General features: G+C 35.8%; 1 protein-coding gene across 1 annotated transcript in view; it reads left to right on the top strand.

The window, feature by feature from the left end:
• The window catches only part of Nup160 (nuclear pore complex protein Nup160), a 101,682-nt gene that overhangs the window by 39,091 nt on the left and 48,227 nt on the right, over positions 1–14,364 (top strand). The window contains exons 7-10 of the mRNA XM_081742071.1: positions 3,140–3,303; positions 6,119–6,379; positions 9,768–9,971; positions 12,977–13,151. Of these exons, the coding sequence (XP_081598197.1) occupies positions 3,140–3,303; positions 6,119–6,379; positions 9,768–9,971; positions 12,977–13,151 (804 nt within the window). The remainder of the gene's footprint in view (positions 1–3,139; positions 3,304–6,118; positions 6,380–9,767; positions 9,972–12,976; positions 13,152–14,364) is intronic.

Genomic DNA, 14,364 nt, shown 5'->3' with positions numbered 1-14,364 from the left:
TGAAAGCCTTAACAAAGTCTCGCAAAAGCAGCAAATGGACCTTACGATTCGGTTTGGGACAATGAAAGAAACCAAGTGTCAGCAAGATATTTAAATTCAGTGTTCCTCGGACATTCAACGTCAGCAGACATTCAGGTTAGTTTCAAGAATGGTATCTTAGGCTTGGACCTCAAGAAAATTGTTCAAGTTTCGATGGATGGCTCACATGTTGACTTCAAATTTTTAAGTGACCTGCAGAAAGATCTTGCAAATTCACCTTCAGATCCAATTCTTCTTGATATTGGAAGTTGTGGGCTGCATACTATGAATTGTGCTTTTAAAGCTGCCATGCAAGCAACAGGTTGGAAATTAGAAGAATTCCTAAGGGCGTCTTATAATTTATTCAAAGACGTTCCAGCTCGTCGTGCAGATTACATAAGATGCACAGGGTCTTCTGTGTTTCCGAAAAAATTTTGCAGCATTAGATAGACAGAAAATTCAGACGTTGCTTCCCGGGCGATGGAAATATTACCGAACGTAAAGAAATACGTACAGTGGTCTGTTGATGAGAAGAAAGTACCACAGTGCAAAAGCTTTGATACTGTAAGACATTTCACAAATGATAGCCTGTTTGGTGCAAAACTTGGCTTTCTCACAACATTAGCAAAAACTGTTGAACCTTTCCTGCGTGAATTTCAGGGAGAAGCTCCATTAGCTCCTTTCCTTTACAACTCGCTCCAGGCCATAGTATTGTCTGTTGCAGGTCGTTTTGTGAAAGATAGTGTTTTGGAAGGCCGGCCATTGGTTAAGATTGATTTCAATAATAGCGAAAACTTAAAGCCAGCCAAGTTTGTAAACATTGGGTACACATCAAAGGATGCTATACGAAAAGCCAATACCGTATCGGATAGACAGACTCTTGAATTTCGACAAGACTGTCGCGCAGGATGTCAGAAATTCATACTGAAAATAATGGGCAGGTCACCTCTAAAATTCAACCTGACAAGAGCAATTTCTTTCCTGGATCCAAGTGTGTTTGTTATGGATGACACTGTAGCTGCAAAGAGATTGTCCAATTGCCTAGAAATTGTAGTATCCAAGAATTGGATTTCAGGAACATTAGCTGATGAAATCCAAGGTGAATTCAAAGTTTTTGCTAAAAATCCTCTTGTATTGGAAGCAATGAGGACTTATGACAGGAAAAGTAAGAGATTAGATGACCATTGGATGGAGATGCTGCATTTAGGCGTATGCTCAATACATATGACTGATTTTGTGAAATTTCTCCTCATTTTATCTCATGGAAATGCTAGTGTGGAGAGGGGATTTTCAATCAACAAAGAATGTTTAATTGAATATCAATACGAGTTGAGTCTAATTGCACTCAGGCAGGTACATGATAAAATTTCAGCTGTGGGTGGTATTGATAAGTTTCCAATTACAAAGAGGGTTGTCCATGCTGCCCGCAATGCTCATGGAGTATATGTTGAGTCTCTGAGGAATCAAGAAGAGGAAGAGAAGAAACAGAAGAATAGAAATGCTATTAAGGATAAAGTTATTGAACTCGAGGCGAAGAAAATGAAGTTGTTGAATGATGTCAAGGAGAAACTGTCTGCAATTGATGATGAGATTATTGGTTTGAGGTCTTAAAACATTTAAGTGAATGTGGTCTTAACTTCAGTTTGATTTTAGTGAACTGCAAGTCTGTGATTTGAGGTTTTAAAACATTTCAGTAAAGTAGTATTCGTTCCAGTAATTTGTGTTTTAGTAGTGGACTGTAAGTGTGTGTACTTTTGTGACTAGTATTAAGCTTAAGGTTGGAAAGCGATAGGGATAGACATTCCTCTTCTCGTTCTGTGCAGCAGTTGGTTACAGTGGAGTGGAAACACACAGGAGAATTGAAAATTAGGCAAGTAAGTGATTAAAATTAGACTATATATCTTCGCTAGTGTTTTTTGTGATTCTTTTTTTAATGATGATCCTCTAGTCCACATTGCATTTCACTTGTAGCTTCTGTTTAAGCTTTGAAAAACAATGATATACCAATTTTATATTTCTCTAGAAATTTTCTGGAAAACCGGGAAAATTTCTGGAAAAGTCAGGGAATTTTGAAATTCCAAATGAGTGGCCACCCTGACTGAGCATCATCTAAACCGGCACGTCTGATTGGCTACTCTCGTTTCTGCCATGATTGTTGGCTCGAAACATTGCGATCTTAGTGGCGCGCAGTGGGCAGAGTAGGTGTGGCGAAGCTGTGACGTATGTCTACACGATTTTGTTGTATGGGCAGATCCTCTATTTTATAACATCCTTGGTTCTTATAGTCAATTTGATGGTAAATATTTGTGTTGATAGTTACTTAAAGGAAGGCATACAACTAAGCACACATGTAGCGCTCACAGCTCATACCACATTCCACCTGCGCGCAATCCGTACGCGAATTTCAGTACTGTTTCTTTTGCCACATACTATATATAAGCAATACAAAACATGTGAAAAATTGGCAATCTTTACTGCCAGAGATTATTCTTTCGCTTCTTTACGAATGAGAAAGTGTTAGAAATGGTGGGTGAGAAAAGAACACTTTTAGATAGTATTAGGAAGAGGAAGAGAAACTGGTTGGGACATTGCCTAAGAAGAGATTGTATCATGAGGGACGTCCTAGAGGGTATGGTGGTGGGAAAGAGGGAGGGGGCGAAGGAGACTACAATTAATGGATGATATTAAAACAGAAAGATCATACGCGAAGACGAAGAGGTTAGCGGAGGACCGTGGAGCATGGAAGCTTCTCAGCTGCGGCAAGTGACCTGCCAATAAAAGCAGAATACCTATGATGATGATGATGGTGATTATTACTGCCAGAAGAAAAAGAAAAATGTTCTTGAAATTTGCAGATGTTTATGTATTATATGTCTTCAGGGAACACGAAGGTAAGTGTGTGAAGTTTAATTTGTGTTTGTATGAAGTTGAACTTGGGATAGCGAACGACATGTTTTCCCACAAAGATCAAACTGCGTTCCATATAGCTTCGGGATATTAAACTTTAGGAAATGTTACATATTTCAAAGGAATGTGTTCATTAAAGAGATCGAAGATTTTGTTGTTTACCAATTTACTCATACTATTCTCTACATCATTGTCTTTCCCTTTTGTTTTGCAGCTCAAAACCACATGCTTCGTAAGGCAATAGGGAAAAATGGAAATGACTTATATTTAGGCGCTTTCTTGTGCTTTGCTAATCAGTGTGAATTCTCTGTGTTAAAACCTCAGCTCGTGGATGGAGTGTATCAGTTAACACAAGTGTTCACGGTTTATGCTCCGGACGTAAGTGTTATTCTATTCATTCTTCTAATGTTGTAGTTAATTCAATTACTGATAAGTTCAACACTACAGCTAATTAATATAATTTACCCAAAATGCTTTTTTTTTTTTTTTTTTTGAAAACTGGTATCCTTCATATCATAGTATTGTGACCGGTGATAATATTTAGCAGAAATATAAGCAAAAGGCTAGTACTCAACGGAAAAAAACAGTGTTATTCTAGGACGTGCTTTCGGAAAACTCTATTCCATCTTCAGCCTAGACACGGTTCAAGAAGGATTTTAAAACATAGCTGAGAAATGTGGATAGGTAAAAAAAATGGTTAAAAGGATTTTAAAAATGCGAAGCACAAATCTTCTTGTGGACAATGAAGTGATATAAATTAATTATCGTATTTATGCGATTCTAAGACGCACTTTTTTTTATCGATTTTTTTTTTTGCCTCCAAAGATGCGTCTTAGATTTGAGTTACGCAAATTTAGGCCAGATTAGATGGAGTTCTGGCAAAATTGCTAATCTCGTTAGTCACGATTCTGTAAAGAATGTGTATTTTGTGTGTATTTGGCCATCAAAAGTGGAAAAGATAGTGATGCCGATGAGGAACAGTAATGTGTCAGAGTTGTTTTTGCGAATGTGAGTGCAAATCAGAAGAACAGAAACAAGTTTAAATAATTGCTGAATAATATATATATATATATAAATATTACATGTATATGTATGTATGTATTGGCGTAATATATCAGTATAATATACATACTGGTATCAGATTATACCGATAATGGATTCCTGTAAACCTGACGCAAACAAGTGTTATCCCGTAATTACATTAGAAAAAAAAAAAGTACCAGCAGATGAACATGAATATACCGTAAATTCCAACAGTAAGTTCAATGTTTCTTTATTTTCCCATAACATTATTTGTTTTCCTATGTTTATTAATCTTTTTTTTTTCATTCTTTAAAATCAATGCAATGTAGGTTTTTTTCATTCGGCAAGAATGCATTTTACATTCGAGGATTTTTAAAAAATTTTCCTTCAAAAATTGGTGATCATCTTACATTTGAGGACGTCTTGGATTCGCGTAAATACGGTAGTTCATTGAATTATTATTGAATAATAATGAATATAATTATCATTAATGAATTATTAATATTAGTTCATTGCCCACAAGAAAATTTGTACTTCGTATTTGTTAATTGCTTTTAATCATTTTTTTACCTATCCACATTTCTCTCCCATGTTTTAAAATCCTCCTCGAACTGTACCTAGACTGAAGAAGAAATAGAGTTTTCCGAAAGCACTTTCTTTAGTTTTTTGCGGTGAATCTTTTGCGTATACTTCTCGTTATCCTTCATATTTGTATGTAGTATATGATCTTGATGTAGTTTCGTTTCTTTCAATCGTATGAGGTTTCTTTTTATACAGAAGATCTTGCTTCTACTAAATTAAAGAGAACTGAAATAAATACAGTGGAGTCTCGTTAATTGGATAATTCGAACAGAAGTCCATTCCCCTTGAAAACTGTATTGAAAACGATAGTAAAAAATCGTGGATAAATCGAACTTTTGAACCTATGTTTTGGATAATTCGAAGTAAATAGAGTTGAAAATTTTTATGTTGGACAGATGTAAACAGAGGAATACAGTTTTAACGTGTTTTCAGTTATCCAGATGCAGCCATAGGGAAGAGTAATACAAAAGATTAATAGAACATCTATGTAATGATAAAGATGAAGGTGAGTTGGGGAAGAAGTAAAGATAGAGAACGTGTGCCAATCTCATCTTGTTTCAGAATTGGTTGAAAATTTAAGATGAATTATTGATAAAGTCAGCCAAATGTTATTAATATCGTATTCCATGCAATACATGAAATTCTAGATTTATTGACCGTACAAAAACAATCAAATTTAAGCAAATGAGGTTTACGACTTCTTAAAAGTGAGAACAGAATATTCAAATTGTTACAGGTGTTTAATTGTTTCGGCTATTCAATGTATGTTGTAGTGTTGTACGTAAATATATTTTCCATTGTACTCGTAGCTTGAATTATGTGGAGTCAATGTCGTTTGTTAGTTTGCGGTATTCGATCACGCAAATAATAAGCTGCTTTAAAGATAAAGTCTACACCATATAAATATGTTTTTGATGCACAGTACTTTGGTTTCTTTGTTGTTATATATGTGAAAATGAATGTTGTTGGATAATTCGAAGTTTTTTCGTGTCCCCTTGGACATCGAATTAAAAAGAGTCCACTGTAATTACTTACAACAAATTACACGAAGAAAGAACCTCTTTCTCTGAAGTAAGACTTTCACCACCACCACTATTATTATTATTATTGGTGCTAAATCAAGATCTTGCCAGGATATATTGGCGTGTCGCGGTACACCGGTTCCGGAACGTTGTTCTAGTGCATAACAAAGAATCTTTGCCATATATATTTGCTAATAAGTTCAAACCATCATGATACTAATAACTAAAACCCAAAATTGATGTAGGGCCGCGGTGGCTAAGTGGTAGAGCGTTCACCTCTGGTGAATGGAGTCCTTGGTTCGATCCCAGCTCGCGCCAAGTGAGCTCTGTGGTGGACGAACATTATGTTCGTTGATTTTCTCGGAGTTTCCCCGTTTCCTCCCACTTTCTTCATTCTAGCATTTCATTCATTTCTCGTCATCACTGTCTCCTTTAGCCTAGTCGGCATAATCGTGGGACGTAAAACTTAAAGATTTCATTTAATTTAAACCAAAATTGATGTCTGAACCTGACATAATGTTGGAATGTTAGAACTAACTCGTGTATTTTTTTTTTTTTTTTTTCAGTATGATTTAGTGAACTTCATCTTGACTCCAAGCCATCTGTGGGCCATGTGGTACTCAGTGCAAGGAGAGGTAGTTGTGAGTAATATTCGAATAGATGGTAATCCAGCCTTCCCACCAGGATGGCAGCCTGCAGTGCTGGAGTCACCTCCTGACAGAGATTTTATATCTTCTGATCCCCTGGAAGATCCACAGCAAGCGTGCATTTCGTATATTTTTCAACCAGGCCAGTTTGCTCTAGAAGTCATCCAAAGGGCACTCAGTGTAAGTTTACTTTATTAAGGCAGCAGACTACTAAAAATAGTACGAAAGCTAATCATTTTTCTTTTGCCCGATTTTCGTAAGTGAAAAGAGATAATGAAATGTAACTTAACACAATAATAGATAATGCTATTCTGTTATAATATTCGTAATAAACAGAGAGTGTAATTTTAATAACTTTCTGTTTATTACAAAATAAATACAAATATTATTTAACTAGTAGTTAACAAGGAACCAAAACAACATGATAAGTTATCAATTACCGGTGAGTTCATTTTTTAGTCATTGCCTTAACGTAGACTTTTGGGTAATTCATATTGTAGCCACACTGTAATTTCTATGGATGCCAACACTGAAAATTCTTTTGATTCGTATTTTCGGGTGTAGAATAAAATTACCTATGTATGTGGTAAGTTACATTTCATTATCTCTTTTCACTTACGAAAAACAGGCAAAAGAAAAATGGTTAGCTTTTGTATCATTTTTAGTAGTCTTTCCCTTAAGGTATATTAACTTGGACTAATCTTGCAATACGTCTTCGTTTAATAATTGCCCAAATTTTCAGTGGGGACTTCCATCTTCTTCAGCGGCGTTCTCTTAAAGCATCGACTGCGAACTTCTACACACAGATGGTAACAATCGTTATAGTATAGAAGTATCAAATAAAAACTATATATATATATATATATATATATATATATCAAAAAATGCACTGTTTAAATATCTGAACTTTCACAGGACCACTCTGAAACTTCTCCTAAGAGTCCAGCTTTAATATTTCAATATTATTAAAATATTCTTTTCAGTTTTGACCGTTTGTGTTCCTTGTCTTCCATCGACTTTCATCTAGGTAAATATTATAATATACTAAAATAAAAAAATAATAATAAAAAAAAATGCAATACTTTACAAGCGATCAAACGAAGCTTTTACCATACTGGTACTATCCTTCTAACCCAAAAGTGCCCATGTCGCCGAACACTGATGTGGCTATAAATAAAATTGAATTGTTTGTGTAGTCAGGCCTACATGCTTTTTACCTTCCTGCCTACCTAGGGAATCCATCTTAGGAAAATGTGTTCTAAACTTAATTGTTAAACATACAAATACTTCTTAGTTTCAACTTAAATCGACAATAAACTTGACCTCCTTCTCGGCCAAGTGGTTATCATACGCGCTTTTGGCGTGGAAGACCCGGGTTCGATTCTCGGCGGGAGCTCATGTGGTTCGGATTCCACGTTAATCATGCATGGTGTCGCGGGTTCAAATCCTGTTCTTGCCAAGTGAACTTTATGGTGAACAAACACCGTGTGCGTATGTTTCCTCGGGGTTCTTCCGTTTCCTCTCACTGTCTTCATTCCAATATTTCATTCATTTCTCATCTTTACCGTCTCCTTTAGCCTAGCCGGCATAACCGTGGGACGTAAAATTCAAAAAAATTCATGTCATTTTCCACGTTAATCAGTAGATCCTGTCTCATATATCCTCGCTGTTGAAAGGGACGTTAAACTTAAAATCAACTCAGCTCAACTTAACTCGACAATAAACTTAACTTCTAATAACTCACTAGATCCCGGAATATTACGTTTGTTTTTAAATGGAAATGACTGTTTTTAATCTGGCCGTGTTTGGTAGAGGACACCGAGCGACTGAACTCGCTACGACCAAATCGAAAAGCAAACCTACGGTCATGTACCCTTAAATAATTATATTTTTAGTACTTAATTGTTTAATATTGTAGACACTAAGTCAATACTTTGTAATCTAGGTATTTAAATTCTTAATATTGGTGATTATCTGTTAAATCTAAGGGATTAGCAATTTGAAAATGTAGCCTTTTCATAAGTATTACATGTACACACATGAAAGATACATGAAAAGAACCACAGATTCACCAAGTTTGTATTGTGTAGAGTTTGGCACATCCCAGTTCGTGAATACCTAAACAGTGAACTTCCGCATTGCTGGATTGAGCGTATTGGTGAGAATGACCTAGCTTTATTCCCCTGGCCTCCCAGATCTCCTGATTTAACGCCCTGCGACTTCTTCCTGTGGGGATACGCTAAGGACTTTGTTTACGTACTCCCACTACCACAATCCTTAGTCGAGCTCAAAGAATGGATCAGTTTTGCAGTGCAGAGAATTGACAGGACTATGCTACAAAATGTACGGAATGAGCTCGAGTATCGTCTCGGCGTGTGTCGTCTGTCGTGTTACCAGAGGGGCACATATTGAACATTTGTATAGGGTGCATAAACTTGGTGAGTTTGTGATTCTTTCCATATATCCTTCATGTGTATGTGTAATACTTTTGAAAATATAGCCTTTTAAAAATGAATAAGTGATTTATGCTAGCCTTGTGTACTTAGGTAGTTTGTATCCTAGGTTTATATTTTAGCTCTTTGTTGTTCATGCCCTAAAGACATGATACGTTGTTATGCCGAAACATAATTGTTTTTCATAACTTGCGTATTGTATTTGTCATTTTGCGTATATTGCATATATCACTTCGCTCATTGTACTTTTGTAGCGGACGTCTGTGACGTCATTATATTTTTGTCTTTAAAAGTTGATTGTATTCTTTCATACGTATTCCGTTCTGCCGAGCGGAAATATGCAGGGTATTTCTTAAAGTCCCTTACCACCCCTTTTAAAATCCGTACGGATGTATTTATATTGAATTTAATGTAGGAAATATACAATAAGGCTAGGGGCACACTTTTTAGATGATGGGTCATGGACGGACGCCATCTTGACTTTCATTTTTTTTTTAAATTTCAAACGATAAATTAATTGAAATCGGCTGCTACTACACGGACACTTCACCTACCCCAGAGTTTGACGATCTGGATGCGTTCCTCAGTTGTCAACGGCATGCTTCACCATCTGTGAAAAGAGGAATAATGACCAAATAAGGAGGAATAACTTCTCACCAAATAAAGATACATGAAATCTGATTTCATATTTGATAACCTGAACAAATTCTAGCCTAAGGTCATGTATCACATGACCCACCTATCTTTTGAAATAAACAAAAAATGAAATTCAAGATGGCGGCCATCCGCGAACCATCATCCAAAAAGTTTGCTCCTAGCCCTATTGTATATTTCCTACATTAGGTTCCATATAAATACATCCGTCGGATTTTAAAAGGGGTGGTAAGGGACTTTTGAAACACCCTGTATTTCTTCGTCAGCATCAGCTGATAATATAAAGGTATGCTAGTATGTAGAGTGCACATTTATTCAGTAGAAAAAGGTGCACTAATAAGAAGCAGTTTCTTTCTTGTGAGTTTACTGCGCATTATCCCAGAAAAGTCAAGATATTTATGTGAATACAGTAAAAATTAAAAAAAAAAATCTTTGAATGTTTACGTTTTGGTATGTTTCAGATTTACTGCCGCTCGGTAGGTGGAGCGACCGATTCTCGGACTCCGGTGCCATCAGCTAATGTTCTCAAAGAGAAAGTTCGTGCCGCTGTGGAGGCTGAGATTCAAAACGAAGCCACAGATTATGAATTATCTCACGATGAATATAGGGAGATCGCCACAAGATGCTGGGCCAGATTCTATTCCTGTGTCGTTCAGTATCAGCAGGTAAGGAAATTTATAACATATGAGTAATTGATACGGTTGCACACATATCTACTAACAGTAAATAAAAATTATATTATTTCCTGAAACATCCCAAAAGATTTTCATTCTCCTTTTTTTCGTTTTTATCTTTTTTCTTTGTGCCATAAGAAATGAGACTTTTGAATTAGTGTTGGATATGGTAATGTACCGCGTGCTACTGTATACAAACAATGCCGTGTACTTTTGTAAACATCACCACATGGATTTATTAAACACCACGTGGGATTACTACCAGCAGCAGAAGAGGTTAAGTTCATTATGAGAAACAGCAAGATTCGACAGATTCTGTGAAATTATTTTTTTAAGGGGCCGCGGTAGATCAGTAGTAGAGCGTTCACCTCTAGTGCGTGGGGTCCTTGGTTCGATCCCAGCTCGCGCCAAGTAAGCTTAGTGCTGGACAAACACCGTGTGCTTGGATTTTCTCGGGGTTCTTCCGTTTCCTGCCACTTTCTCCATTCCACCATTTCATTCACTTCTCATTATCATCGTCTCCTTTATCCTAGACGGCATAACCGTGGGACGTAAAACTTAGATATTATTTCATTTATCTCAGTCATTTTGTTTGGTCTTTTGAACAGATCTTGTCTGTTTCGTCTGTTTCTTCTTTTGCTGTTTTTCGGAAACACCGCCAATTCAATGACACTATATTGTAGGCTTGTGATTAAGAGCTGAAGGATCTATAATAACTTTATATGAACGATCTGTGTTTGGTTGAGATTTACACGTCTTTAGAGTACATCTGAAAAAAGAAAGAGTACCAGCGACTGCCATAGCAATATAAATGCAATAGAAATTTAAGTTTTGTAAGAAAATATTTAGATTCTTATGTGTACTAGATTTCTACAAATTTACGTAGGTTCCTTGAGTTATATTCATGCGCAATCATCCTTGCTGTTTAATTTGAAAATTATTACTTTGTGCATAACATAGTTGTTAATATATATATATATATAAAAGTATCTGCCGACAATATGAAAGCAAATACATGAAACGCAATGTGTTTATTTACCTCCTAGTTAGTTATTATCTAATACGAAATAGGGGTGGAAGACCCGGGTTCGGTTCCCGGCAGGAGCTCATGTGGTTCGGATCCCAAATTAAGCTGTAGATCCACGTCTCATATACAGGGTGTCTATCGGTCACGAAAGAGTCACGAAATCAGAAAATGGTCATGAAAGTCACGAAATTTAGCTTTTAGATCACGATTTTTTTTTAACTGTTCAAATTTAAGTACAGATTGGAAAATTTTGTTCTATAAAATGTCAAAGTTCACCACCAAAAATATCTATGGTCGGCTTTTAAACGCTACCAAATCGCAAGCAAAGTATGTTTCAATCGCATGGGGTAAAATTCGGCCTAATTCGCACCCAAATTCGCTCTTGAAAATAATAGGAAATTTTATGATTTGGTAAAGAAAAGGTCACGAAAAAGTAACGAAATTTCATTTTGGAATTTTAGTAGACACCCTGATATAGTTTCGGTGCTGAAAAAGGATGTTAAAATTTAACAAACGAAACAGTTACTGCGCAGCGTGTAGCACTGTTAAACTCCGTTACTCAACTTCTGTCAGGAGTTTGATGGAACTTTCTCTACCTGCTCAACAGATATGTGTGAGCTTGTAGCGTTGGTATCGTTCCTCTGATGGATCGCCTTCTCTGGTTGGAAAATATTCAATCCTGGAACTTTATTGCTGCATTATGTACGTTGTTTCTAAATTAGGGTTCTTACTGGTCATGGAAGTCAGGGAAAACTTTGGAAAAAATTATGCAGGTCAGGGAAGTCAGGGAAAACTTTGGAAAAAAATATGCAGGTCAGGGAAAAGACTGGAAATCAGGGAAAGTCAGGGAAATTTTATAAAATATGTTTTTTCTAACATTAATTGTACACCAATTTCAGCTTAGCCAACTATTATCAGTTAAATGAATTATAAAAAATATCGTATATTCAGAGTAATTGATTGTCAAACGTTTGTGAGTACATATTAATCATCACAGTATGGACGTTGCTCAGATTTTTATGGGAGGTAAGTGGAATATACGTATGAACAATTGCTTACTATTTGTCTTTATAGAATAAATGTTACCATATATAAATATTCTTGGTTATTTATTCCTTATTTATATTATTAACGTCATCCGACACCTGCCATGAAAGTCAGGGAGTTTCCTATCAAAGGTCAGGGAAAGTCAGGAGGAAGTCAGGGAAATAGATTTGTTCAGATCAGTAGGAACTCAGTAAATATATCGTCTTTTTCTTATATATTTATTTATTTTAAGAGGCCCTATCACGGCGAAATTAAAATACCGCTAATTTTACAGTAATTGTGTGCTATCTTCAAATAGATAAAGATAATCGAAAAGTGGAACAAGAGCTTGCTAGACAATATTATTTTACATGAGATAGCGTTATAACAACTCACTTATCTGCTTTCGATTTCCAGCCATTTAGAAAATCGGCATTTATTTTCGCATTTTTAAATGGTTGCAAACGGAAATCTGCTAGCTGACTCGTGATAACGGTATCTCATGTAAAATAATATTGTGTAGTGCGCGTTTGTTCCACATTTCTATTTGAAGATATCACATAATTACTGTAAAATTAGCGGTATTTTAATTTTGCAGTGATTAGGCCTCTTAAGAATACAACATGCCTTTGTAACCCAATTACAATATTCTGTATGTATTCTAAAGTGATTCAACAGTTCAGCTCGGAAATCGTTTACAGACATACTACAGTTATCTAAACTTTTAATTTACCTTGCTGTACCTGTTATAAGATACTATAGAGTACCTTATTACCTATTATTTCCCTATTATATTACCTGTTACCCTATTATATTACCTATTATTACCCTATTATATCTTAGGTAATAGGCTGTTTATATAACTGACTTCGGGTTGAATTGTATTTAAAAAATATAAGAGGAAAGATTATTTTAACTGCTTACATATATATTATATTTGCAGGCTGGTACCAAACCGATGGGCTTAATATACGGCGTTGATTCAGCAATGTTAGGCCTTATAAAAAAGAGCCAGTTCTCATTGCTTCGACCGATGGATGCTTTAGAACATCTAATGATGACTCAATCCGATAAATGTCTGGCGTCGCACTTTTCATCAACTCCATTTCTGTGCGAAGGTAATGTTTTTCTGTTTACTATTTTTTTTAATGAAATACTTTTAAGCACTTCAGGTATACAAACTGTGACAATTCAATTCGTGGAATGTATAGGACTATGGTAGTGAGTCTTATTAACATTCGCACTGGAGAATGTTGTGACATGTCTAATTTGCACTGTTGGTAGAAAATTGATGACAGGATGAGGTCCTGTGCGCAATATTTCAGGGTTCGTGAGTTCCTGGTGTAGAAATCCATTCTGAAACTCGACTAATCTTACTCCGCTGACATAGCACTACGGTTTGTTTCCAAAATTAAAATTACCTTAAAAAGATTTATATTTTATGGTATTCCGAATATCCAGTTCCAGCTATATTTTCATCAGTGCCGTAGTAGTCTATCAAAGTACTTTTCACTAGAGGACTATTGTGAAAGTAATAGCTGCTGCTAGAATATAGGCAACTTCTTATATTTATGTTTCAAACAGCTGGCTATTGTGAAGCCTATCGATCGCGGATTTGAATCCTACTGAGACCATAAATGTTACTTATTGTCTTTCCATCATTTATTTCATTATTAGAGGCACGAGTTTTTCGCAATGCACGATAAAACTAAATGCGTCAGAATTAAGTAATTTTCAGTTTCTTGACGTTTTGTGATATTCTGTGTATTTTCATTAATTTCCGTTGCGCGATAAAACGTGAAATTGGCAGTTTTGCGCGAAATTTCTTACAATCCTCGATATAACCCGAAATTTTCAAAATATGTTTTTATCGCTTTAAAACGCTAATTTTCCGCTGACGGAACGGTAGAACGTGGCATGAACTGTCTAGTTTGGGTGATTAGGACACGACTATAGGGAATATGTTGCCCATTAGCTATCACCATCGCAGCTGGATGGGGAGTTCCGAAGTGATGATTGTTTGAAGTTTGTTGTAAATGCACTTACATATGTATGGCTTCCAACAAGCAATGCCAATTGTGAGAGATTTTTTTTTTTCAAGTATGGACTGATGATAATTGACAAATGTACAACAACGAAGAAAGAAAATGTGAAAACGTGTAACATGCTTATGTTTAATGCTTAAATGCAACTTGTGCCTATGTGTTTTCAGAAAACAGCAAAACTTTCCTACTCATAGTAAGTTTAGTTACTGATTTTCCTCAGTTTGATTTTTAAAAAATATAATTTTCTATAAATGAAACTGACACTGTGAAGTGAAATATTCAGTGT

The sequence above is a fragment of the Thermobia domestica genome, chromosome 16 (genome assembly GCF_964235325.1).
Source record: "Thermobia domestica chromosome 16, izTheDome1.hap1.1, whole genome shotgun sequence".
Lineage (NCBI taxonomy): Eukaryota > Metazoa > Arthropoda > Insecta > Zygentoma > Lepismatidae > Thermobia > Thermobia domestica.
Note: the sequence above shows the minus strand (reverse complement) of the source record. Positions and strands in the feature narration are given on the sequence as shown.